A 25924-nucleotide genomic window follows, 5' to 3' on the forward strand; every position below is an offset into this window, starting at 1 on the left:
CAACTTAAATGTGAAAGATGCATTAATCCATTTCAAGTCCCCTGAGCCACCCACTCCCACTCAACTCACACTTTCTTAATGCATGAACCACATTATTTTCAAGTCTTAAATTTCAAACTATACAGTGTTAGAGGTGGTAAGTATTAGCTCCATCTCCCTGAAAGCACTTAGGGTTCACCAGCAGTAATGACTTGTAGCATAAAGGCATTAAAGCAAATGCACATTCTCACTCAAGAGCCAGATTTGACATCCATAGCTGCTGTGAAAAAATATCTCTTTCTTTCTTGTAATATAGAAGTTAGCTTTAACAAATTATTTATTTGTCAGTTAAGGCTGAAAACAAATTTGTAAAAATTGCGTTTAAAAATATAAAATGTTACCAATTCTGTGTCCCAAAGTTCTTGAGATTATTTACTCTTGATGTTCCTTTGGTACCATTTTCAATTTTCACCATAATGTTCTTTAATTCTAAACCTTAAATTTGGTGACTTTGTTTTAAAATTCAGATTGAAAGTCTTAATTGTCAGATCTAACGAATATGCTCACAGAAAACCCTCATGCTGGCTCCAGTCTGCGCCATCAAATGCCGTTGACCAAAACAAAATTGTTTTGCGTAGTTTCTGAAAGATGCTCGGGCTTTGACAAACCTCCTGGGAGAAAGAGCTTGGTGACTCAAGGATTATTTTTGTTTGCAATGGGAGTTGCCAGAGGTGGGTGGGCGGGGAGTAAATGTTAACAGGGTTCTGCAGCTGTGGTCTCCAGGGCCAACCTTGCCCTCCTGAGTGATCAGAGGTGGTAAAAAACTGTGTGGATGAGCAACGTTTGTGTATTCCTCCTCACCCCCTGTACCTCTTGTCTAAATGGTCTTTTAGCAAGCTTAGTTGCTAACCGGGGGCGTTATCCAGTTAAGGTGTCAGGGCACAGCAGGGCTTTCCCCCTTCTTCCCTGCATGCGCCCTGCACCTTCCCCAAATCTGCTCCAGAGTTTTGGAGAAGCACCTAGAACAGATTCGGGGAGAAGCCTGCTGCAAAAGTGGAAACCCTTGTACTAAAGGAATGCGTTACTCAGCTGCACTTTAGATACAGCCCCAGGAGTAAGCAGCTTTTACAGAAGGTGTATTTTGAGGTGACTTCTGTTTACATTCTTAAGTGTGTCCTCAAATTAGAACACGTTGAGTTCCTTCCTGTTATCCAGTTGCTAATGGCCTTATTTTGCAGGCATTCCACCCTTCTAATTAAACTGTTTAAAGGAAGCAAGGCATTAAGCCTGAAGTTCAGGTTGCTCTGCTGAACAGAACTGACAGAATTTCTTTAAAAAGCAGAGACAATTTCCTGTTTGCTTGCTGGCTTTGCTGATTCCAGCAATTGTGAAAGAATTATGTCTTGGTCCAAACTTTTCACGTCGTATAATTTATTTCCTCATCACTTTGGCGGCTTGTGTGTTTTGATCCTAGGAAGAGAGACAATTTTTATATTACAGTGTGAAGTTGTGTTTTCAGAAAAGAGCTGAGAGGAAGAAGTCTATAACTTGTCTTGCAAAGCAAAAATGGAGTACTGCACATTTCAGGCTCGGGCAGGCAATTACTAGAGATGCACAGCTTGATTGTTTGAAGTGAATGAAAAGCAATTGAGAGTAAATCAGTAATTCTTCCAAATCGTTGTTTCCAGAAGATGTCACTGTTAGGCAGGCACTTGAAAAGATTATCTGATAAAAGCTAGTGGTGAAAGAGCAGCAACTTAGGCAGACTAAAATAGCTGGCTCATTAGGAAAGTTCTGCTTCGCAGTTCTTACTGAGAAATCGTTTGAACTTATTTAAAGGACTTCTTTTTAAAAAAGCAGTTGCATCTAATAACAAAACCGAGACAACATTTCTGCTTGTATTAAAACATTTTCCAGTTTTAACCATCTTTCCTCTCACAATTCTATGCAGGCGATGTTCCTCCCTCCCTTTTATGTTGAATATTTCTGACATAAAAGAGAGGAATGAGAGATAAAGAAGGGTTGTTGGGGAGGAAGTGAGATACGAGATGGAGAGTATACTGTAAACTACTTGGTTCTCCGCGGAAACATCTCCATACATTTTTTATTTAATTCCTCTAGATTTTCTTAATGTCCTCTTGACCCCCCCCTTTTTTTTACTTCCATGCCTCTTTGGCTGTTAGTCATGCCTGAAAAAGAATGGCGTATAAGTGGAAACTGCAAGGGTGTTTAACTTCAAATTGCAGTTAAAGCTGTTGCCAGACTTCCAGTGGGCTCCCTGACCCTGCTCCCCTGGCTGGAAGCCAAGGTTGGTTTGTGAATGGTGCCCATAGCCTGCCACCCAGATCCAGGGGTGAGTGAGTGGGCAGCAGGTTGGGCTGGTGAGCCTTGGTGCCCGTGGCCAGAACCCAGCCTGGGCAACCACTGGCATCAGGCCTGATTGCAGTAGAGAAGAGGAAATTACATAGTTCATTTGTTCGGGGTTGAAGTGGGAGGACACCTTTGACTTTTTTCTCTAGAGCCATTCTTCCTCTTGCTTGCCCGAGTGAATGGCCGCAGATCTCTGAACAGCTAATGTAAAACTTCAATATTAATAGATAGAGGGCACAATGCTAAGGAAGTGGCTGATGTTTCTCCGGCATCGTAATTTGCATGAAGGAAAGCTACTGAAAAGTTTCTGTAAGCCATTTTGCTTTGTACCGAGTTAAAACACAAAACTTTACATAGTAAATTTATTCAACCTCATATTAAAACAACCATAAAATTACACCCCCCCCCTCAGTGTTTCTGTCCTGCTGTTGCAGGAGGGCAATTGGAGGTCTTTATGTATCCCTCTGTAGTTGGAAGTGTTTGCTCACTTTTTATGCTGAGGCACACCTCGGTGTCAGTGCATTCATGTTGGATATTCTTGAACCCACACTGCCTTTTAATTAAGTCTTGGTTATTAAGGGCTTCTGTAGCCTTTGAGGCAAATGGCCTACACAACAGCTTGTAAACATCTGTCAAGGCGCTATTTAAGCAATTGGGGCAGTTAGAGTTTCAGCAGCCCAGGCTAATGCTCTCTCCTTGCTAGGTACCTTGCCTGAACTGCCTTGTGATTTGTTTTATTGTATAAAAATGCACATGTCTTACAAGTGTATTCTTTCTCTCCCCGCCCGCCCTCCAGATCTTTCCAAAGTGAAACTAATGCGTTTTGATGACCCTCTCCTGGGCCCACGCCGTGTTCCTGTGCTCGGTAAAGAAGATGCTGAGAAATCTCCCATTTTAGATCAAGCTGTCTTTCACATAGACCTTGCTGAAAAGCGGGTTCGTCTCACTGAGAATGGACGAACAACAGATATTGGGGATACGCTAGTCTATATCATTAATTAGATTTTTGCACCGAGCTGGGTTATGAATGTTTTAAATACGAACAGCTTTCAAGCGATCTAGTGGACCACAACAAATTTAATTTCTCGCTTGGGGAGGGGAAGGAAACTTAATCTTGCATGTAGATCAGGGTCCTTAATTTTTAAATGTGGTATAATAAATATATTTTCCATCCCCTGTGACTTTCTTTTGAAAATAATCTCACTGACCTAAATCAAGACACAGTTCAGAAACACCTTTTAAAAAATGCATGAAAAATGACACACACAAGTGTGTGCAATATGAACATCTTAGGGCTGTGATAGACTTCTGGTGTTCATGTTGGAATATTCAGGGTTGAAAGATGGTGGAGCCATACATGCATGTGGTTGCATTTCCTTAGCAGCCTACTTAATACAGTGGTGCCTTGCAAGACGAAATTAGTTCGTTCCGCAAGTTTTTTCTTCTTGCGAGTTTTTCGTCTTGCGAAGCACGGTTTCCCATAGGAATGCATTGAAAATCAATCAATGCGTTCCTATGGAAACTGCCTTCAGACCAGGTCTGGGGACAGTCTGTCCCCCGACCTCTTCTGAAGGCTGGTCGGGGGGACAAGGGCTTTTCTTCCCACCGCCAGCCTTCAGAAGGCTGTTCTGAAGGCTGGCGGTGGGAAGAAAAGCCCTTCTCCCCACCTCCCACCCCGCAAGCTCCGGGGACAGGAGGGCTTTCCTCCCGACTGCCAGCATTTTAAAAGCCCCCAGGACAGCGGAGACTTTTCCGCTGTCCCGGGGGCTTTTAAAATGCTGGCGGGCGGCAGCGAAGCGTTCGCTGCCGCCCGCCAGCATTTTCAGATCGCCAGAGGTCCAGGACCTCTTCTGAAGGCCGGCGGAAATTTCCCTATGGGCTTTCTTCTTGCGAAGAAGAAATTCGTTTTGTGAAGCACCTCGAAAACGGAAAACACTTTCGTCTTGCGAGTTTTTCGTTTTGCGAGGCGTTCGTCTTGCGAGGCACCACTGTATATAAAAAAAAGGCAGAGGAAGGAGAGCAGTCTGGAGAGGCAGCAATTTCTGAGGAGCCATTCCACTGCTTGTGTTTTCCACCCTTGACTTCATCACTTTGTTCTTGCACCAGATCCATCCCTCTCTTGTTCTCTGGCCCTTTTTTGCAGTGGTGGGTGGGTTGGAGGGAGTCCCTTCTGGTGACTAAGTGAGGCATGCACAACTGCTGTGGCAGAAGATGAAACCTAGCAAGGCTCAGGAGGAGTTGGGATCAAAGGGAAGTCATGGGCTAGATGAAAAGGCTCCATGGGTCTATTGTGCTCCCTGGGTCAGCAGTTCCTCATCTGTACTGCACCATCAATCCCTTCACCTACCTGTCTACTCTTTCCAACTCTATAACTGAGGATGGGAAGCTGTGTCTGACCAAGCTGTTCCACAGCTGGATAACTCTAGCAGGGCACCGTCTCCACTGCATTCAGTCTAAAGTGCTGACCTGGTTCTATGGTGGTACTGTGATATTAGTGTGTTAGGGAGGGGAGGTGATAAAGAAGGTAAAGGTGGGCATTTCACAAGAGCATGTTTCAGTTTTATTTTACTTAAATGGGGTACTTCTATTACCATTTCCAAAGCATCGTACAATTTTACCAATAAGTTGTACAAGTAAAATACTTAATGCTGGCAGTGGCAAAAACCGTGCTGAAAACAAACAAGACTCAAAACACTAATTGTGGAGCATACTTTTATTTTAACCTGACACTTAATGTTATCAATCCCAGGTCTGATCTGGGTTGTTATCACTCTCCCTAAATTCTACCTGCATCACCTTGCAAGGCAAAAGCACCTAGAAGATGATTGATTGATGGTGTTTTAACTCTACCACAGCAACAACTGGTGTGCTGCAGCTTGGGAAGTTGAGCTGGTTTGAAAACAAAAGTTGGAACTTTCTCCTAAAGCTCAGAAGCCATTGTAAAGAATGCCTTTATAAGAAAAAAATGCATGTGGTAGTCAACGTCAAAGATAAAAGCTGGTGTAACAAAGTATGATGTTCATCCACCAAAATGTCTGATTTGGAATCAATGTAAAATGCTGTTCACAAACACTTCTTGAATTGGGAGTTTCTTTCCTGCTTCCAGAAATTGTTTGAATGTTTGAAGGTGGATACTCGGAATTGCACCCTACAGTCTTCCTACAAAAACCAAATTCCTCATACCTAGGAAAATCTTGCTTTGCCTTTTCTTTTATAAGTCTCAGCTCCTTGGGAGTCAACATAGTACACCAAGAGGAGGAAAGGTTAAAGTAGGATTATGTGCACCCCATCAGAAGAGATGCTTTTTCATTGTTTGCCATTGCAAGGCATGCCCACTCCTTTGCCTTTGTGGGTCTGTTCATTCATTGATCTTCCATCCTCAGAAGCGCAGCAGGCATCTCAGTTACTTACTAACCAGTTCCCTTTTCCTACTCCAAAAAAAGGAGACAAGTGGGTAAAGGCTACATCCTCTCTTTTCTCCTCTTTTCAATACTTTGATCATGCTCTCTGCAGCCAGCCAGGCTGCCTCCCAGCATCTCTCTAACTATAGCATGCCAGCACGAAAATGAGCAGTTCTAACTCTGCAATTATGCTGTCTACTGAATGCCTGCCTTTGCGGCAAGAGGAGCCCAAACTGTGGAGGGAGAACAAATTACAGCCAGGGCAGAAGGCTAACTGCGCCCTGTGGCTTGAGAGAGCTGGCAGAAACAGAGGTGGCCTTGGCCCAGATCCCCTGTTGGCACACATAAAACTCTGAGAAAGGCAGCACAGATTGTCAGCCCAGCCAAGGGAACCAACAGGCAACAGCACCATTGTTTTGCAGATGATGCTGTCTGCAAGGGAGGGAAATTATTTTAAAAGGAGGGAAAGGGTGGCAATGTGCTACCTAGTAGCCACAGGTATTACAATATGTACAATTATGGCTCTGAAAATTACCTCTTTTTTCAGTATATAAGATGCCCCTATGTATAAGACCCTATTTTTTTGAACCCAAAATAAAATCAATATTTTAAAATAGTTAGGGTTGCCAAATTTCAAGAGCCTGAGCCCAGCCACCCACACCTGAACCCATATGCATTCACCCATCTGTGTGTAAGATGACCCCCAATTTTTTACTTTTTTTTTGCAAAAAACATCGTCTTAAACACAGAAAAATACAGTATATCTAATTAGACTCCTGCATTGTCTCTGTCCCCCCGCCCCCGCTGCCTGTCTACACCTTTGGATGCTCTGAAGTTTGACCTTGTCAGAACGGTGTCAGTCCCTCTCTCAGTTTGCATTAGCATTCCTGCGCAGCCCGTGTTACTCCTGATTCTCTCTTTCCCAGTTCCTCCGGGGCCAGGCCAGCTCAAGAGCTGTTCTGTAAGTCATTAACGGGTCATAGTGCAAACCGTGTTCCTGTTGTGTAGCTGCGGTGTGCAGTGGCCGGTGGGAACAGTCGACACAGTATATTTACAGCAAACAATATGTGCTACTGCCAAATGGCTTGCTTGTTTTCCATAACATACAGAACAATTACTGGCCTTTGCAACTTTTAAAAATGTGAATGATTAGAGCAGGGGCCAAGTGCGGACAACTGGGTCTCTCTGCCTGGCCCTTGGTCACATCCCTCACCAGCCCTATTTCACACCCTCAATTGTTTTCCATGGAACTGTATAGTTAGAAGGGACCTCCAAAAGTCAACCCCCCTGCAATACTGGAATCACAGCTAAAGAATCCCTGACAGCCACCCAACCTCTGTTTAAAAGCCATAGTCCATTCCACAGATCTTAATGTCACAGAATTCTTCCTAACATTTAGTTGGAATCACAGTAAATTCTGTGTGTCTGGAATGTGCCCTTGATCACTGACAATGCCTCTTGCTTGCTTCAATGCAATATGGAGAGGGGCATGAGAGTGCCAGGAAATAGCTCACCGGTAAATTTTATAATCCTTGCTTTTTTTTTTTATAATCCATGCCCACCATTGTCATGTGACCCATGTAAGATTGGCCGGAGGTTCCCTGCCCTCGCTTTTTGCCATTTCTCTCTGCTCCTTAATGAAGCGTGTGGCAATGAAGAAAGCAATTAAAAATTACAAGGCATAAAAATAGTAAGGATATAAAAGCAAAAGCAATGAGCAGCAACAATAACATTTCATTAAAACATTTCACTGGAGGGAAGGCCCTGTCTTTTGTGCCCCAACACGAACCACTTGAGTTACATTTGCCATTTTATGGCTCATTCACCAAGCTGGGAGACATCCTTTTGGAACTTTTCACAATTTCTTTTGTTTTAACAGTCCTGAACAATTTAATATAAACAGCAAACTTGGTCACCTCACTGCTCACCCCTGACTCTAGATCACTTAAAAACACAGGTCCTAATACGGAGTCTGGGGAATCCACTTTCTATTTATTTATTTATTCCTGCTCTCTGCTTCCTGCTATTTAGCAATTTCCTGACCCAGAAACTGGATCAGGCTTCATTCTACTTTGGAATCATATCAAGTATATAGACACTTGTAGCAATATCAATATCTAGTTGCAAATGAGCTGAATTCTAGGCTGTAGTGTTTATGGGTTGAGGTTTGTAGATAGTTTCTCCTCTCCCTAGAAGCAACACTTTCCCTTGTTTGATGTCGGCTTCCTGTAGAAAATTGGAATCCAGCAAGAAAAAGTCTACGGTCAACAAGATAAGCAGGGGCAGACCAGACAATGTCTGGCAGCAGAACTGGCTGCTTTATCTTTGTCACTGAAGAACTTGTCTTTGGATTAACACATAGAAATAAAGGGATAGGTTTGTATTGATGTTAGAAAGGGAAATTAGTACCGGTACTTGTTGTAAAAGCTCCAAGGATTGTTATCTACTCTTCTGTTCATTTTGGACCCAACCTAGCAAAAGAAATCTGTGCTGTGCATTCCTGCTGATAGAAAGAGGAAGGGGGGGGGAAGAGACCCATCTGAAATGGACCATTTCTTGAAATGCTTGAGCAGCAACTGAGAAGCTAAATGGACTGCTCTGTGTGTTTTATTGATGTCCAGGAGGTGGCACTGTAAGTCAGGAACTTAGCCCCTTGGACCTGATAAGATCTAAGGATGTGGGGGTGGGGAGAGAAGAGAGATTTATTGGGGATGAAAATCTCCATACAGTTTACAAAACTGTTGACACTCTATTGGTCTGTTGGAAGAAATTGGAGTAGGTTCATTTTTAACAAGGAATAATCTGTCTATGTGTCTATCTATACATACTGATGTAAAGTAAAATGAAGTGGATGAGGAAACAAACTTGTTTTATACTCTAGAACAATTTGAATGGGAACAAGCAGCCAAAGTCCAGAAGCAAGAGGGATGGGCTCTGACATAGTGGCAGCAGGCAAGAATAGGCAGTGACAGTGCCTATTTCCTGGTACTTTTCCTATTTTATTCTCTTTTTGTCTTTTCTGGGGCTGCATTTAAAAAAAGAATTGTGCACATGTGCGCTAGTTTCTGTCCTCTCTTCTAGGCCTTGTTTTATAAACAAGGAATACAATCTATCAAAGCAATGAATTGCAGGGAAACCCCATTGCAACGAATGGGATTTCAGTAAGTCCTGGCTAATTTCCATCCCACTGCTCTCAATGTGACTTGATTGCCACTAACTCCTTGTGTGCTTGTGCCCTAAATTTCTGAATGGTAGGTAGGAACACTGACTAGTGCGCATGCATGTACAGACAGCCTCTTTCCCATTCATAGAGGGTGACAGTAATGAGGAGGGGTCAGACCTAGCATGCTTGTTTCTGCAGCCTCCCCTTGCTTGTTTGATTAGTACACCATGGTAACACTTGAAGGGGGCTCATGTATACAAAGTATTTGTGAAGAGAGAGGAAGACCCTCTTTGATATCTATGTAATTCAGTGTGATGTCTGTGAAGCAGCACTTATGCATGTTCAGTTGGATGTGTATAGGTGCTCCATGCAAGCTCACAGAAAGTCTGATTGTGTGCGGTGCCTAAAGGCATTCAGCTAACCTTGCACAGGTTTCCCTTGGCATACAGCATGCAGTACAAGTTGAAGGCAAACAAATACATTTCCTTCTCCTGAACTTCTAGTTAATGCATGTGTCAGTTTAGACCACATGAGGGCACTGTGTCTGTAGTGATCAAGCCAACACTTGTTTCTATGCCTCTCTGTTTAAGTTAATTCCAGCTCGGCCATCTTGGTTTGTTGTTCTCTCCAGACAAGGTGTCTGCTATTTTCTCTCTTATCCCCACTAAACCTGTAAATAGTTCCTGCATGCATAAAGCCTTTAAACTCCATAAATTGTAAATGATTCCAATACAATTCACCCAAGCTGCAAGGTCTGCTAACTGTATACAGAGAGAGGTTGAGGACACAGGGGCTGTGCATGCATCATATTAGAGGCAGGACCAGTAACGAAGTTCCATGTCTCACACATACCTTCAAGAGAGCTAATGAGTCATGGTATGGGGGCAGGCTCAGGCAGTGAAATAAAGTAAGAAAATAAAGAGATGCCCCTACTTTCATCTGTGAAATATTAGTGGATATGTAATTACATTATATTATCTTATTTTTCCCTTTAAATTATGTGATGGCAGGACACATTATCATGGGAACATTGGGCTCTTTTAAGGCTCCCCAGGTGGGGCACAGCTCTTCCTAATATAGAAGGCTTCAGGCTGAAAACTTTCTCCAAACCAAAATGCATACTGAATGGAGTTATTCCAGGGATACCTGAGCTAGCAGTTTAGCTTTGAGTCATCTGTAAAGAGCAGCTGGCTTGCCATTTCTGCTTAATATACACACCCCTTAATTTCTTCATTTTCAATTCCTCCCTCCTTAATATGAAATTTTATCTTGTCTTCATGGCTTTGTTAACTCGGTTTTCTAATGTTGATTTTCTAGAGTTCTCTGATTAGGCTTCTGAAAGGCTGGTAACAAGCTGCAAGCCCTAAAATTGGATCAAACACCACATTGAAAAAGTTTCAGTCTCAATTTAGCCAAACACTGAAGCTTCACACAGTTGCATTTCCACAATTTTGACATTTTAATATTAAGCCTGCTTTTCAACATTTTGCAACTTTATATTTCAAAGATTAGAAGGCAGAACAATAAATAAACCTTGCTGCGTGCATGGTCTTACCTTGAATTTTAATCTTAGCTCAGGTGTCAAAAACTTTAATATTCCAAAAATCTCCAAGTGGCAGTTAAGTAAAGGTAAAGGTACCCCTGCCCGTACGGGCCAGTCTTGCCAGACTCTAGGGTTGTGCGCTCATCTCACTCTATAGGCCGGGAGCCAGCGCTGTCCGCAGACACTTCCGGGTCACGTGGCCAGCGTGACAAAGCTGCATCTGGCGAGCCAGCGCAGCACACGGAACGCCGTTTACCTTCCCGCTGGTAAGCGGTCCCTATTTATCTACTTGCACCCGAAGGTGCTTTCGAACTGCTAGGTTGGCAGGCGCTGGGACCGAACGACGGGAGCGCACCCCGCCGCGGGGATTCGAACCGCCGACCTTTCGATCGGCAAGTCCTAGGCGCTGAGGCTTTAACCCACAGCGCCACCCGTGTCCTCAAGTGGCAGTTATTAAACACTTAAAACAAAAACACAACCTAAAACCAGTAAAGCAACAATATAAAACACAAAACTTTAACTACAGTGCCATATATATCTCCCTTATTTATGTAATACTTTTTTCAATATTTCCATGCTACTCAAGAACAAATGTTCTCTGGGCAGATTACCAGCAAAAAACGCCTAAGGAGTCTTGCCAGCAGAAACCCTGCAGAAGGATGTCAGCAGTGGGGCTTTCCCTCTCTACCCCCCTGCAATACCCCCTGTAATTGCTTTTTGGGGTGGGGGTCGGGACAATCTCTAGATGCATCTCACATGGGGTGAAGAGAGGGGGTTCTTCCATCTGGCAGGCTGGAATGCTTGCGCTGGAAGAATGTATGTGCATTATTTTGATCCATCTGGAAATTAAACCCAAAACAAAATGAAACCAGCAACACAGAATAACTGCACAATAGCTCCAAGAAGCACCAAATGATATTTAAGATTGCAGCAGATGAGATGCACTGGTAGATATAGAGTCAACACTGAAAAAAAATCTCTAGTAGCCATCAACCCAATTTCATCCGGTGGTGGTTGCCACCGTGAGAAGGAACATTTAGCATTTCTACAAACAATATACACCATCTGTACTACAGACAAAAATAGTATCAGAGCCGGCCCACCCATGAGGCAAGACGAGGTGACCACCTTAGGCGGCAGGGTCCACTGGGGCAGCAGATCCCAATGTTCACTTTTCTTCCCCACCTTGTTCCTGCTGGCAAGGAGCGGGGTGCCATTTTGGAGTCTGCCTCGGGTACCAAAATGTCACGGGCTGGCTCTGAGTATCATACCACTTTGAGCAGTCAGAGTGGTTTAACAATTGCAATCAATCAATAGGGGTATCCTAACAACTCTCAGCATCCTTAACAAACCACTGTTCCCAGGATTCGGGGAAGCCATGGGTGTTTAGAGGGTTATGATACTGCTTTAAATGCATAGTGCAGACAGGGCCATATTTGAAAACAACCTTCTATCATGCATCTCCATATGTTAGTGTTATGCAAATCTACTAGGATCTGTGTTTTCATGCAATAAATATAATTTGGTTGGAGAATTGCATGGCAAAATTTAGAGAAGCACAAATTTGGGAGGGTGTATTTGTTTGTATATTGTTTTGGGAACTGAAAATTAGATATGATCACATTTTAATGTGAAGCAAACCACATTTCTCCCCCATTTCTTATCTGCTGCAGCAGATTGTTTCCAAACACAGATTTGACAGAACTTCATTTCCCATGTATATCCTTCTAAAATATTCTAAAGATGGTCTTTCTATCTTTAAATCAGCAAAAAAATGCAGGCAGTAAAATGGGTGTTATTGGGGTGTTTGCAGTTCACAACAGTAGTCTATAAAAAGTTAATTTATTGTGACACTAAAATGGAGAATGCTGTGATGTCATCAGTCTTGTGCAAACATTCTAGAAACTCCCGTTTCATTGTTCAGTCACAGCTGGATCTTTTGCCTACTTCCTTATTTCCAATGGACAAGCTTGTAGGCTACTGCTTTACTACAGCTGAGAAAACCCCATTGTCTGAGATTTTACCCTCTTCACTGGCTCTTCCTTTGCCAGCATCTGACAGCTGGAATGGCTCCTTGCATATGATGCCGTAAGAAATAAATTAGCTATTTATTTGTTTGGGAAGCACGGTTGGGCCTGCATTTGAGATGGTCACAGCTGGCTTCCCTATTACGTGTGGAAATCTGTCTGAAGCCTGGATAACTGCTGCCAGCCAGTGTAGTAGACAATTCTGAACTAGACGGAGCAACGTTCTGGTTTGGGCTAAAACCATTTATGCTGTTCCTTTCTATCCTCTCTACTGCTGAGCTCAAGCAGTTCTTAAGATAAATACATTGAAACTGTTGGTATAATACTATGGAAATGCTTTTTCTCTTTGATTTGTGTTACAAATCAAAGCTTTTGAAAAACAAAACTTAAATTTAAAAAATGCTTCATTCTGTATAAAAAAATTACGCTAATTTACACAAAGCATATAAAGCAAATTAATGCTAGGTTTTGTCACATATTGTCAGGTTCCTAATGGATTATTTGGTATATTTTTATGCCACCCTTCATCAAAATTCTCCCACCACCATCACATTAGATTCACAGCAGTCCTCTAAGGTAAGTTAGTCCGAAAAGGGAGCAAATGGCCCCAGTGAGCTTCATGGCACAGTGTGGATTTGAACCTGCATCACCCTGGTTCTGTTGTCCTCCTAACACCTGCAATACGCAAGCAACCCCTTCCTCTCCAACCATTTCTCCTCAAGGACAAAACCAAAGGGGGGAACCTGTGGCCCTTCCACAACTACAGCTCCCATCATCTGACTGTTGACCATGCTGGCTGAAGCTGCTTTGAGTTGCATCCCAAGAAGATCTGGAGGACCAAAGGATGTCCATCTTTACACTAGACAAGCTATGCCTGAACAAGGAATGCGAGCACAAGTAGAGGTGCCACACTTGCCTGGTCCCTGCATACTCCATCCTTGCCATAGTCTTGTTGCTGAGCAACAACGTGCAGAGCTCAGTGGAGTGGGAGGCCAGCCAATCAGAAGAGTCTCTGAGGTGTACTTGCCTGGAGGCAGAGTCAGCACCCAAAGTCCAGTCCAGTCCATTCCTAGGGTCAGGTGGACTGCAATCTGCAGGTTCACAGATCAAGGGTAAAGATGAACAGGAAGCAGCAAGATAGGACCAGGAACTACATGTTCTGTTTCCAGCATCTGACTGCTGCTGGAAGCTCTGCTTAAGAAGGCTGGAGCCAGCTGGTTCTCATCCATGCCTTCTCATCTGTGTCTTTGAATGCTGATCAGCTGCAGGTGGAGCCACTCCGCCTTCTCCCCCTTCAGGCTGCTGTTCAGCAGGTGAAGCTGACTCCTGGTCCATGACAGCTTCCAACATTCACATGTTGAGCACATTCAGCTGAATGCACTTAGAAGCCTTCATGGAATCGAGAGCCTTGATGTCAAACAGATTTAAATCGAGAACCCTGGTAAATTTAATCACTTATAATTCCCATTCAAGGGACGTGGATGGTGCTGTGCTCTAAACCACAGAGCCTAGGGCTTGCTGATCAGAAGGTTGGCGGTTCGAATCCCCGTGATGGGGTGAGCTCCCGTCGCTCGGTCCCTGCACCTGCCAACCTAGCAGTTTGAAAGCACGTCAAAGTGCAAGTAGATAAATAGGTACTGCTCCGGCAGGAAGGTAAACAGCGTTTTCATGCGCTGCTCTGGTTCACCAGAAGCGGCTTAGTTATGCTGGCCACATGACCCAGAAGCTGTCTGTGGACAAACGCCAGCTTCTGGCCTATAGAGCGAGATGAGCGCAGCAACCCCAGGGTCGTCCGCGACTGGACTTAATGATCAGGGGTCCCTTTACCTTTAATTCCCATTCAAACCTTGTACAATGTTGGATGTTCAGAGGTGAAATGCTCAGTGGCTGATACATGCAAGGTCAGTCAGTGGTGGTCCATTTTGCTCCTGTTTAGGCTATCAATGTCTGAATAGGCTACATTTCCTTAAAAATACGAAAATGGCTAATCCTTGGTTTCTGACAAAAACTCTTTATTATTTGAAAGACTGCCTTTTCTCTTGTATTCATCCTTCATGTAAACAATTTCTATAACTAGAGATAAAAGACAGAAAAGATAATTGGTGAAAACCATAAAACCAGGCTTCAGTGAAAATGCCTGCTGGAATAAAGTTTTCAGTCAGTGCCAGAAGTTCGACAGGGAGGGGGGTTGTCTGACCTCAACTGGAAGGGAGTTCCAAGGTATACGGGAAACCAGTGCAGGTTTTTGAGCACTGGGAAAATATGCCAGTGCTGTATATCCAGTAGATCATGGTGGTTTGCAGGAGAATTTCTCTTGCAAGTTGCAAAGACCCCAGAAGCTCCCTCTGCAGTAACTGTGAGCAGGGTCTTCAGTGTAGTTGCCCCTGCTCTGTATTCTTGTCAAAATATGGAATGCGCCCGCTGTCTGCGCTTTCAGGAAACAACTGAAAACATTTTTGTTCTGGCAGGCTTTCCTAACTGGATAAATGGAACTTGACCATGGGTGTCTATTTTGTAGTGTTTGAGTTTTGTTTTAAATGCATTTTTAAAAATGTATTTTTTTGATGTTTTTAATGGTATGTCACCTTGAGACGACTGTGTGGATGCTGATAGTAATATGTTTCATGCCACATATGCACACCTGTTGTGGCATCATATGGCCCTCTGTAGCTTTTCCAGCTACCCTTTTAAGGTCCCTGTCCAGTAAATTCCTCTGCTTATCTTAGTGCATACACATTTTTTCACAGACGGCCAGGATATAAGTCAAGTCGTTATCAGGCTGCAGTGTTTTGCACAAAGTTAATGTTCAAAAACACCAAGGTCTGTGTACAGGACTTCCCTCCAGAGTGTTATAGTTTAAGACTGAAAACTATTGGTATTGGCACATGAGGCAGCTACCTTGATTTAGTGCTACTTTGGGACGACTATGTTCTTCCGCTGTGGTGGGAGGGTGGGGGAAATAGTCCCTGCAGGGCACTGGAGTGTCAGTTTAACCATTGTGATTTACAGAGATCCTGCAGTTGTACAAAAGTGCCAGAAAAGACAATTCAGGGGGAAGAAACTAGAAAGTGAGAGAGATCATTTTGCAGGAATGCCAGAGGAGTTCAATCTCAATTTTTATTAACCTCCTTGAAGTTTCTGCACCTCCCTGGTCCACTCACAAAAGAATTTGGGTGCCTCAGATTTTTTTAAAAATGCTTTTGGTGATTTTACTGGGAAGGAAAAGTTTGCAACTTCAGGGGTAGTCTTTACTGACCCCAGTATCTTGGGTGGGGAGCAGTTTTCTGCACTCGGAGCCTTCATTTCATTAGGTTAATGGCAGCCACTGAGCAGGAACACACAGAGAGAGGGGGAAACATTTGCCTATCCAACTCCAGATACTGGTAACGCAATCTGTGGGAATGCAATTTTTCAGGGCCCTGTCAGAATTTATATTGTGCATTTGTGATGATTTGTGTTCATGACAGTATTGGGGTAGGTATATGTGACCCCACTTTCCATACTGTTTGCGCCTGCAGCGGTTTCAGGGTGAACATGCTGCTTCATTTCCAATCCGTGCTTGCCCGCAGCTGTCTGCTGAAATCCTGTACCACAATTCTATACCACAAATGTTCCAGTTTAATTTTTGCCCTGCTTTTGTTACACTATGGTGCTCCTCCAGGTGGTAATAATGCTATAACATTGGGGAGAACAAAACTGAAATGATGTGTGGCCAGTCCTGTAAAAATCCATCACCAATGCACTATTATTGTGTCAATGACATGTTGAAGAATGCACCCATTTTTAAAAATGCGCCAATTTGGTGGCTCCCTCTGCTCTCTGCTTCTGCTGTTTTCTAGTTACCTTGTCCCCTCACTCTGACTGCAGTGAAGATTAAAGAGGAGTCACCATTTTCAGCTATCATCTACGCTTCTTGAGCCATTTCTCTGTTGTTTCCCTAATGGAAGATTCCAGTTAGAGCAACAATTGAAGAACATCTGCAATCATTCTGGCAGGCCCATGCACCCTCTCCTGTCCAACTCCCCAATCTTTCAGGAATATAGAATGGAATATATACATATATTAATCGTACCATTCAAGTAAATTCCCAGGATGCGTCACAGTAATAAGTCAATTTTAACAGCAAATCTATGTGACATATCACAAATTGCTTTTTATACATGCCTAAGTTTCAGAATAGATTGATTGTGTAACACGGAGGACTACTGTTTAGGACAAAAAAAAATCCTCCAAAACTACAAAGGCCTGCTGGGTATGCCCCATTGGGTCAGCATCACCCCCCTTCTCTGATGCACAGGCCCTTCTTTGGAGGCAAAACTGAGCAACAGAACAAATCCCAGTAGATAAGTCACATCAGTGTGTACACACACACACACACACACACACACATACACACACATCTTTCAAAATACCATTAAGTCCTCAATCCTAGTTAAAACGAATTTCTTGAAAGACAGAGAATGATGCCAATAAGCTGGGAAGGGTAAAAATGCAACTTTGAAAGAAAATCCACACGGGCAATTCACATTCCCCTACCTTTTAAAACTATAAATCATTTAGCGCATTCACTGTATTGCTAGATCTGTGCTCTGAACAGTTGGCTGTTGGCTTTTTTAGCATGGAAAAGGAAAATTACCATTAGGCAGGTGAATACAGAAAAATGTACCTAGTTTGTATATTTGTCCTTCAAGTGCTTTGATCACGGGTGATTTCTTTCTTCACTAGAGACTAAAGGGCACTGACAATCAGGCATTTTTATTTGTTTATTTTTGTTTTTTGTAGTGAGCGGAGGGTGGGAAACAGTATTGACACAAACAGGGAGAAATTGAATTCGCAAAAGGGGATGATTGCTATAAAACAAAGCAAATGGGTAGCACTAAAAAAAGGAATCTCTTTTCTCCTGCCTCTTTCAGACTAAAGATGGCGAGGTTTATGAGCTACCTTGCTGCTAAACCCCAGGGTCCCTGCTATTTGTGTATATATTATACATCTATCTTATTCTTTATTTCAAAAATCAGGAACAAAAACTCAAGAGGGCCTGTGACAACACAACCAACTCGCGCTAGTGGTGTCACAACCACCATCACAACCATCGTGCGTACTGGAGGCAACTGGTCCACTGGCCTGTTTGATGTCTGCAGCGACAAAAGAGTCTGTAAGAGTTTCAATTGCTTCTTTCAAAGTTGTATCCCAGGTGTGCACGGGAGAGATGAGGTTCTTTTTAATAGACTTCCTTCAAGACTGGTGATTGAAGAGCTTCATCCCATAAAAGTTGCTGTTGAGCTAATGGAGTTGAGATGATATTGGAGGAAAAAAGAGTAAAGGGCTGTCCTTGGATCCTTGACCCAGGTCTGCCTGTATCCTCATCTACTGTGTTTTATAACAAACTACCCATCAGAAAGCAGGTTGCTTGCTCTCTTATCAAGATATTGTTGTATTAATATTAAACCTGATTTTCACTACTATACTTCTGAGGGATAGAGAAGGTCACATTATGGTTTCCTTAACAACCGTCTGCAACTCCGGGGAATGATTGCTTCCAGTGAAGTACAATCCTGGCTCCAAAAATATTGTTGTGAAACTGACTTTTAATGGGTTTGGCTTCGTTCAGTTCTAGACATCAGATATAACAGAGCTGAATGAAAAGGTGGCCTCCTTTGTAATCATCTTTGGCATAGTGCATCTTATATCTGTCTTTAGTCTGCTTGTGGAGTACAAATCATGTGGGTTATCCATAAATTAATGGCGGGGGACACACTGCACTCAGCTGTCACCTGTGGCTCCTAGGAGCTATCAGCATGTGACAGCGGCCACACCCTGGGAAATGGCTTTGACTAGCTGACTAGACTAGGTGAGGGTAGCCGATGGGTCTCAAACCCTCAGTGAGTTAGGGACTTCCCCTGCGTGTGGAGACGGGCAGATTGAGCAGACAAGACTAATAGTGGGTCCAATGGTCAAGAAGGTGGTCTCTGCATGTGCTGTAGAGGGAAATAAGGAGCAGATGGGTCTTGTCAACCTGGAAAGGTAGCCCTTCTAAGAGAAGGAAAACTCTGATCTTAAACCACCACTGCCTTGCGAGATATCTTCAGGAGAAGAAATGGCTAAGGAGTAATAACTACACAAATCTGGAGTGGAGTTGCTAAGATGGTTGGCTCATTCTGGCAACTCCTGCAGTCAAGCAGGTGCCTAACGTATTGCTCTGCTTGCCTTTGGACCATATCAGCGAGGCTGGGAGGGGGGGTCTGGGCAGCCTATGACCTCTGTACACATTGCCCAGACATGCGCCCTGGGGAGGTCACTTTGGTGCTGCAAACACAGCAGTTTGACTTCCCAGAGGTGCACTCCATTGTCACTTGAGGCAGATGCAGTGCTATTTTTCTAGAAAAAGAGGTGTTGAAACTAACAATTTACACCTCCCTTGTTCTCTTATAATGGCAATGGTGCCCCCCTGAGAGGTGCTGGAACTGAGTTCCAGTGAGTTCCAGCTGAATAAAAGCCCTGGGCAGATGTCAACAACAACAGCAGTGTATGGAGGATTCCACCCTATGGTAGACAAGGAATTTGGACATAGTGACATGTGGGTCCCTTCTAACTTCATAGTATGAGCATACAATGTACACATACAGTTTTTGTCATGTGATCACATCCTTCCTGTGGTTGTGCTTAATGACAGGTGTGTGTGGTTCACTGTGCAGCTTGTGTCTGGAATGCAGTATTGCAAGCCGATTCGGGGAGTGCTTTTGTTTCCCTCTGCTTCTGGGTTCCACCTTGGCCTTGAGAGTCGGCACCAGGGAGAGTCACAAAATACGTGTAAGTCCATGTAAGTGTTCTGTCCAGCTCCCACAATGCACAGTGTAGGAGTGGTGTGTTTCCTACCCTGTGGAATTCCCTGTGTGTGTGTGTGTGTGTGTGTGTGTATCTGATTCCATCAGTCATGGTCTTTAAGACATCTCTGAAAACCTATTTTCTCTGGACATTCACTGAAAAGTATTGCTACATTTGCCGCTCCTGGGTGCTTGTTGGTTTTACCTCAGATTTCTGGGTTTTGTTGTGTGCCGACCTGTATTTTCCTATAGCTGGCTTCTCTTAAACTGGTTGCTTTCTTGTAACTGTGGAAAGGACCATGGATGCTGTGGTAGAGCGCACACATGTAAAAGGTCCCCAGTTCAATCCCTGCCATCTCCAGGTTGGGCTGGGAATGCCCCCTGCCTGAAACCCTTGAAAGTTGCTGCCACCCGGTGTTGACAATACTGAGCTAGATGGACCAAACATACAAGGCAACTTCCTGCGCTCCTGGTTTTAACAATTATTACGAATGAACTTGTGTTTATTCATAAGAATGTTCACACACAAATATATATAGGTATGCACAATTGTAAGTCACCTTGGAAGGGGCGTAGCATGGGGAGGGACGCGGGGCCATAGCCCCAGGCACATGGTTTTGTGGGGGCACAAACCAGACACACCCATGCAGGGATCCCTGCCCTGCCTGCCATTCAGGGTCTCTGGGCCACTGGTGGAAGAAGGGGGGGCGGGGGAGCGCACCGACCCCGGCACCATTGGGGAGGGGGGTATCATCGCAGCTGCCCCCTGGACATGTGTCGCACCCCCCACTGTGCCAGGCACCACGCTCCTGTGGGCGGCGTGCCACGCAACTGGGACACGTGCCAGCCACGCCTTTGCCTGCTCTCCACTCCCAGTGTTGGAGCATGCAGCTTCACCACTGCTCTGCCCCCTAGAGCCCAGTCTGGCCTTGCTGCTGCACCTGCTGCACCCAGGCCCCCTGGCCAGTGTTGGGGGCAAGCACTGGTTGGTTGACCAGGCTCCCCGCTGTGTGCCCAGCAGCAGTGAGGGTTCAGCTGGTGCGACAGGTTTTGTTCATCTTCTGCTCCCAGACCCTGGCCTTGCCGTGTGTGTGTGTGTACCCGGGTGCCAGTAAAGGATGCAATGCCATTGCACCTTGGCAAGGTTCTAGACTTGAAAGTAGGCTAAGAAATATCTAGGAGCACAGGAAACTGTTTTATACTGGATCAGACCATTGGTCCATCTAGCTCAGTCTGTCTACACTGACTGGCAGTGGTTTTCCAGGGTTCCAGGCAAAAGTCTCTCCCTGCTCTACCTGGAAACGCCAGGGATTGAACCTGAGACCTTCTGCTTGCAAGGCAGATGCTCTACCACTGAGCTATGGCCTTTCACAATCTGAAAGAAAGCCAAATCTGGGCATCAACACTTCGCCCTCTCCCCGCTGTTGGAGGCCATAGCTGTAGTTTCAAATCTGTTGGCATGGCAGGGGGATCTTTAGTTTGCTAATGAATGACTTGAAATATTTTTGAGGGTGAAAAGTTCAGCATAAAATCTCTGTGCCTCATAGTATGCATCCCTTGCCTTTCCAAAACCACCACTGTTCCACTCTTTATGGGGCAAATATCTCTTATTCTGCTGGTGTGGTGCCTCCTTAAAGCCAAGCAAATGCATTAAACCTTTGGAATAGCCTTTTTTTCTTAAGGAAAAGGCAGTGCTTATGTTTATAATGGCATGCCAAGCCAATACCCATATTTTAAAAGTAATGGGAAAGAGCAGCTCTGTTTTTCTTTGCTGTAGCTTCAAAATTGCACGGCACATTTTAAAATATCCTTTTGAGGGCGAAATATACATTTGCCCCATATTCAGGAAGAAGGAAGGGAAAAGATGCCAGAAGGAATCAAGGAAACGTAGTGTATTTTCTCACATAGCTTTTATCCCGATAAGCAAAAGGCAAACGTTGTCATATTAATTTAACATTTTGTGGGAGTGCATTCTGTGGTGACTGGGCCCCATTGGATGGTGGGGCAGAAGATAGGGAGGGTAGGTGGAGCCAGAGCCGCTGTCAGACAGAGCCCCTGACAAGATGGCCGCCAGGTGGGGGCTAGCTGAGAGCAGACTGATGCTGGTGGGGCAGGACTCTATTTGCCTCCACTGAGTGCATTGTGAGGTTGAAACAGTGGCGTAGCATGGGTTGTCAGCACCCGGGGCAAGGCAAGTAATTTGCGCCCCCTAGCCCGTGGATTTGCGCTCCCTAGCCCGTGGATTTGCGCCCCCTAACCCTAACCCCCAGATGTTGCGCCCGGTGCGGTCGGCCCCCCGTGCACCCCCCACGCTACGCCACTGGGTTGAAAGGACATCAGTTCTGGGATGTTTGTGGGATACTTTAGTTAGGATGTGTCTGTAGTGGAAGTTCTCTACTCTTTAGCGAAATAAACTTGGAAGTTCAGAAAAGGCTATCTACCCAATGAAACAGGAGCAGTGTATCTTAGGCTGGGCTAAAGGCTGGAGTGCCAGGACTGAGTGCATGTGAAGTAGTGGAATGTAGGCACAACATGCGCTGCATGAAGGAGCAGCACATCTCCACTGAAAGAAAAATGACCCTGGAGCTGCACCATTGCGCTCCTGAACAATGAGTATGTGGCAAACAGAAGGTTGCACCCCAGGGAATGAGGTAGAACCACCAGCACCCACCATATTGTGCCATGGACTTGATAAGGTCGCTGTGCATATTTTCACAGGGAAATATCTCCATCAAAATGAGAGCCAGTGTGGTGTAGTGGTTAAGAGCGGTAGACTGGTAATCTGGTGAACCGGGTTCACATCCCCGCTCCTCCACATGCAGCTGCTGGGTGACCTTGGGCTAGTCACACTTCTCTGAAGTCTCTCAGCCTCACTCACCTCACAGAGTGTTTGTTGTGGGGGAGGAAGGGAAAGGAGAATGCTAGCTGCTTTGAGACTCCTTCGGGTAGTTATAAAGCGGCATATCAAATCCAAACTCCTCTTCTTCTTTCCCATCCATGTACATTTCAGGAAATTGGGGTTGTGGTGGTGAGAGAAAAGCAGTGTGGAACAGAACATGTCTCCTAGGTAGATGTGGGCATGGCATTGATTCTGCACAACCACTTCCCCCTTTAGCCATCAGCCAGTAATCAGCAAATGGCAACCAAATCAGCAGACATTCCCGGTTTGGCAACCCCCTGGCGTATATATACCAGGCCTCCTCAACCTCGGCCCTCCAGATGTTTTGAGACTACAATTCCCTTCATCCCTGACCACTGGTCTTGCTAGCTAGGGATCATGGGAGTTGTAGGCCAAAAACATCTGGAGGGCCGAGGTTGAGGAAGCCTGATATATACTATGCGACACCACCCTCAGCAATATGTTTTCTGTGGTTTAGAAGATATATTCTCTCACACTTTTTTCTCCAGCAGCACAAGGCTGGAAATCTAACTTACCAATCTGTCCTGCATTAGGCTGGGTGGGGAGAACCAGCTCAACTTTTCTGTCACTGAAAAGGAGCAACACTATCAGTGTTTGTCTGTTCTGTGAGACCAAGGGCTGTAGTTTTCTGGCTGAGCATAAACCCCACTGATCACAGTGGGATTTAGCGCTGAATTAGACACACACAGAATTGTGCTGCAGGGTTGTTGTTTTTATAGTCAACAGTGTCTGGTTGTGGGGCAGGGGTAGCACCATGCAGTTCAGAAACCTGTGCTACCAGGGTGTGGGGAAATAGGGAAATGGCTTGTTTACTACCTTTAAAAATGCAGGTGTGATATTCATTTCAGTGCTGGAAAATGTGCGGAAAGCCTTGATCCCATGGTAAAAAAGAAAAGAAAAGCTGGGATGGGAAAGGCACATGATCAGACAAAACATTATTGTGTGGGAAGATCACCATAAAAAAGAGAGATGAATGAACAAACATTTTTGCCTCACGGGGAATAGGATGTGGCTAATGACTGGCTGATATCGGTATCCCCATTGCTTCTCAAGTGAAGAGGCTGCAACTAGTTGAAATGTCAGGAGCTGGGAAGCAGGTGTCAAGCTGGAAAATGAAAAGGCCAGTAGCCCTGGAAAGCCTCAACAGCACTTTGCTAGTCCCCACTGAAAGGAGGGCTCTGCAGTTTAATGTTGTAGTTTTTAATTGTCACAGAGGAATGTAATGGGTTGCCAACATCTGGATCTGGATTTTATGTATAAATGGAGTAAACAGATGATGTATGATATTGTTTAGTGTGGAAGAAACTCATTATTTCTGTCTCTCTCTTTTAAAAAACGGTTGGAATCAGGGTGATGAGGTAGTGTACAGAGAGCCTAATGAGACCAGTGCTTAGTGACATGGAAAAATGGTTTCTCAGTCATCCTTGTGTGGAAAGGTTCTCTTCCTCTTCCCCCCTGCAGGGAACCCTGTGTGAAGACTGGATGGCAGTTCATTGTTGCTGGCCTTTTGCAGTCTGTCAAATGGCCCGGGAAATGAAGAGGAGACCTACATTCCAGGTCTACGAAACGCACACATCTCCTCCTCCTCCATTTGAAGATGCCCTTGTTTGAAAACCTTCAGAGGTGATTGGCTCATGATGTTTCTTCCTCTTCCCCTTGCAATGACAAATTTGGTTATATTGTTAAATAAATAATGCATTCATGTGTCAGATCAAGTTTTTTCACTTTTGTGTTTCCATGAGAGAGACACTGAGACACTTCCATCTGTTGGTCTTAATTTGTTTAACGGTATATTTGGTTGAAAAGGAAAAATATACTAGACATGGTAAAATAAAATAAAAAAATCCCCAGATGCCTAAGATCCAGTTTTGGGACAAGTACTCTTTGGTGAGAGAGCTCCAGCAGAGAATTAATATCACAAAGCATGCAGCACAGCAATGTGTGGAAATATAGGCTGTTAGACCTTTAAAATATCCCCTTCTAAGTTGCTTCCAAAGTAGCATAGAAAGAGATCACACGTTTGGTAAGTTAAAAATGCTTTACTTACAAACTCTTGAAAGGTCTGATTCATGTTCTTTTCCATACAGCAGCAAGAAAAGACAGGCAATATAACTTAGGTTCCAAAACACAATATGGTTTGCTTAAGCCATGCAGTCTAAGCTTGGAGCATCCAGCTTAGACTTCCTTCCTGGTAGGTTTCACATGGTCAGATAGAGAGAACGAAGAGTTTTGTAACCTGTTATGTGTGCCAGCGTGGTTGCTCGAGAGCAAACAGGCAAGACTCCCCCTTGGTCTTTTCAAGGCTTTATTATCTGTCCAAAACGTTCACAATGCAGATCAACTCAATTCCATGTCTGCTCAGTCGCTAGCAGAATCTGGGAGTGGGCGGTCCTTAAACTTTCCCCAGCAGAGTAGTCTTTTGACCCACATCCTACGCCTCCCCTCTCTGCGCGTAAACCGACTGCGCAAAGAGGGTGTGGGCAGAGGGGGACCTGCCTCCCCCCCGCTTTGTTCATACTCGGTGCTGTGGCTCTCCATTGCATCCTCCGAGCCCTGCACCCCTTTCCCACTGGAGGCGTGGCTTCCCTCCTCCACCGAGGAAGTGCTGCTTCTCACGATCTTTGGAGACTCCCTGTAACCCAACTGCCCTTCCACCTCTCACCTCCGAGTTGATGGCAGTTCCCTGACATAACCCTTCTTCCCAAAATGTGTGGATATGACCTAGCTAAGGGTTAACTCTGAGCTTTGTGGAATTCTGTGCCGGCTTGATTATATCTGTTTCAGTGATTATTTGAACACCAGCTTCATTTCAAGCAGGGGAGCAGCAGAGTTCAAGGCCTTGCTTATGTGACTTTGCCCTTCCCAAATGGTTAGTGGGCGGCACCTTCATTCAACATATTACTCTTCCTTTCCACCAAAGGTGCAATAGTCACTGTTCCTCGTTCTTCTCTCTTCTTTGAGGAAAAGGCAGTTATTAAACCAGGAAAGTGGGTGTATTTTGCAGTCTTTAAAAAAGATCCATCACTGTAAAACGTGTCCACCCCCTCTCTGAACTCCTCTCATCCATCTTGCTCTATTTTGGGTCTTTCTAAGGAACCTATCACCATGGCATCAAAGCGCTGGTGCATCCTCCACAAGTAGCCGGCTTTAGATATCTCCTGCCCTGCCTCAAAATAGAGGCTTTTTGTAGAACAGCATGGAACTATTTCATCATCGTTTTCTTCCCTTCTTCCTGCTTTTAAATTCATATGACTAGATGTAAGCAAAAAACAAACACTCCCCAAACCCCAAGCATTTTCTTTCCCACCTGATCCTGCTATCACTGTGGGTGGGAACACATTCGATGGTGTTCTCATTATATGGGTGACAGTTGGACTGCACTCATCAAAGTTTCAGTATCCAGCTGATTTTTTTGACAGCAGAAAGTGGCACTTGTCCTATGGGCCGTATGAAATGTCTCTCATCTTTCAGAGTGCATCTGTGTACTGGTTTCAAGAAAAGGAACCAATACACATCCAGCACACACCACACCCCTATGGACCGCAGCCCCACACTCTGTAACTTCATCTCGCACTATCTATTCATGCATCCTTTGGGTCCAGATAGCAGTTCTGAGATGAGGCGCCAGAAAGTTACTGCTCAAGGTGCTGAACCAGAAGTGCAAGAGCTTTTTGCTTGGCTGTGCTCCCAAGTGCAA

At 44.6% G+C, this 25924-nt stretch overlaps 2 protein-coding genes across 3 annotated transcripts in view; both read left to right on the plus strand.

Annotated features, from left to right (window-relative positions):
- The window catches only part of LARS1 (leucyl-tRNA synthetase 1), a 46925-nt gene extending 43403 nt beyond the window's left edge, over nt 1–3522 (plus strand). For both annotated transcript variants that reach the window (XM_053376668.1, XM_053376667.1), the window contains exon 32: nt 3146–3522. In XM_053376668.1, the coding sequence (XP_053232643.1) occupies nt 3146–3351 (206 nt within the window). In that variant the 3' untranslated portion in view covers nt 3352–3522. The remainder of the gene's footprint in view (nt 1–3145) is intronic.
- An 8850-nt stretch (nt 3523–12372) lies between these two features.
- On the plus strand, nt 12373–23942 carry PLAC8L1 (PLAC8 like 1). The gene is made up of 4 exons (XM_053376682.1): nt 12373–12544; nt 17502–17638; nt 19157–19293; nt 23689–23942. The coding sequence occupies exons 1-4, from the start codon at nt 12417–12419 to the stop codon at nt 23836–23838; spliced, it is 552 nt and encodes a 183-aa protein (XP_053232657.1). The 5' UTR covers nt 12373–12416; the 3' UTR covers nt 23839–23942.
- Nucleotides 23943–25924: the final 1982 nt, after the last annotated feature.

This window comes from Podarcis raffonei, chromosome 2 (genome assembly GCF_027172205.1).
Source record: "Podarcis raffonei isolate rPodRaf1 chromosome 2, rPodRaf1.pri, whole genome shotgun sequence".
Lineage (NCBI taxonomy): Eukaryota > Metazoa > Chordata > Lepidosauria > Squamata > Lacertidae > Podarcis > Podarcis raffonei.

Bases quoted from the DNA above. Each gene is read 5' to 3' on its own strand.
- PLAC8L1 (XM_053376682.1), top strand. From the start codon at position 12,417: ATGGACAAGCTTGTAGGCTACTGCTTTACTACAGCTGAGAAAACCCCA. The intron at 12,545-17,501 runs GTAAGAAATAAA...TTCAAAAATCAG, and splicing joins GGCTCCTTGCATATGATGCC to GAACAAAAACTCAAGAGGGC. The intron at 19,294-23,688 runs GTAAGTCCATGT...TCCCCCCTGCAG, and splicing joins GGGAGAGTCACAAAATACGT to GGAACCCTGTGTGAAGACTG.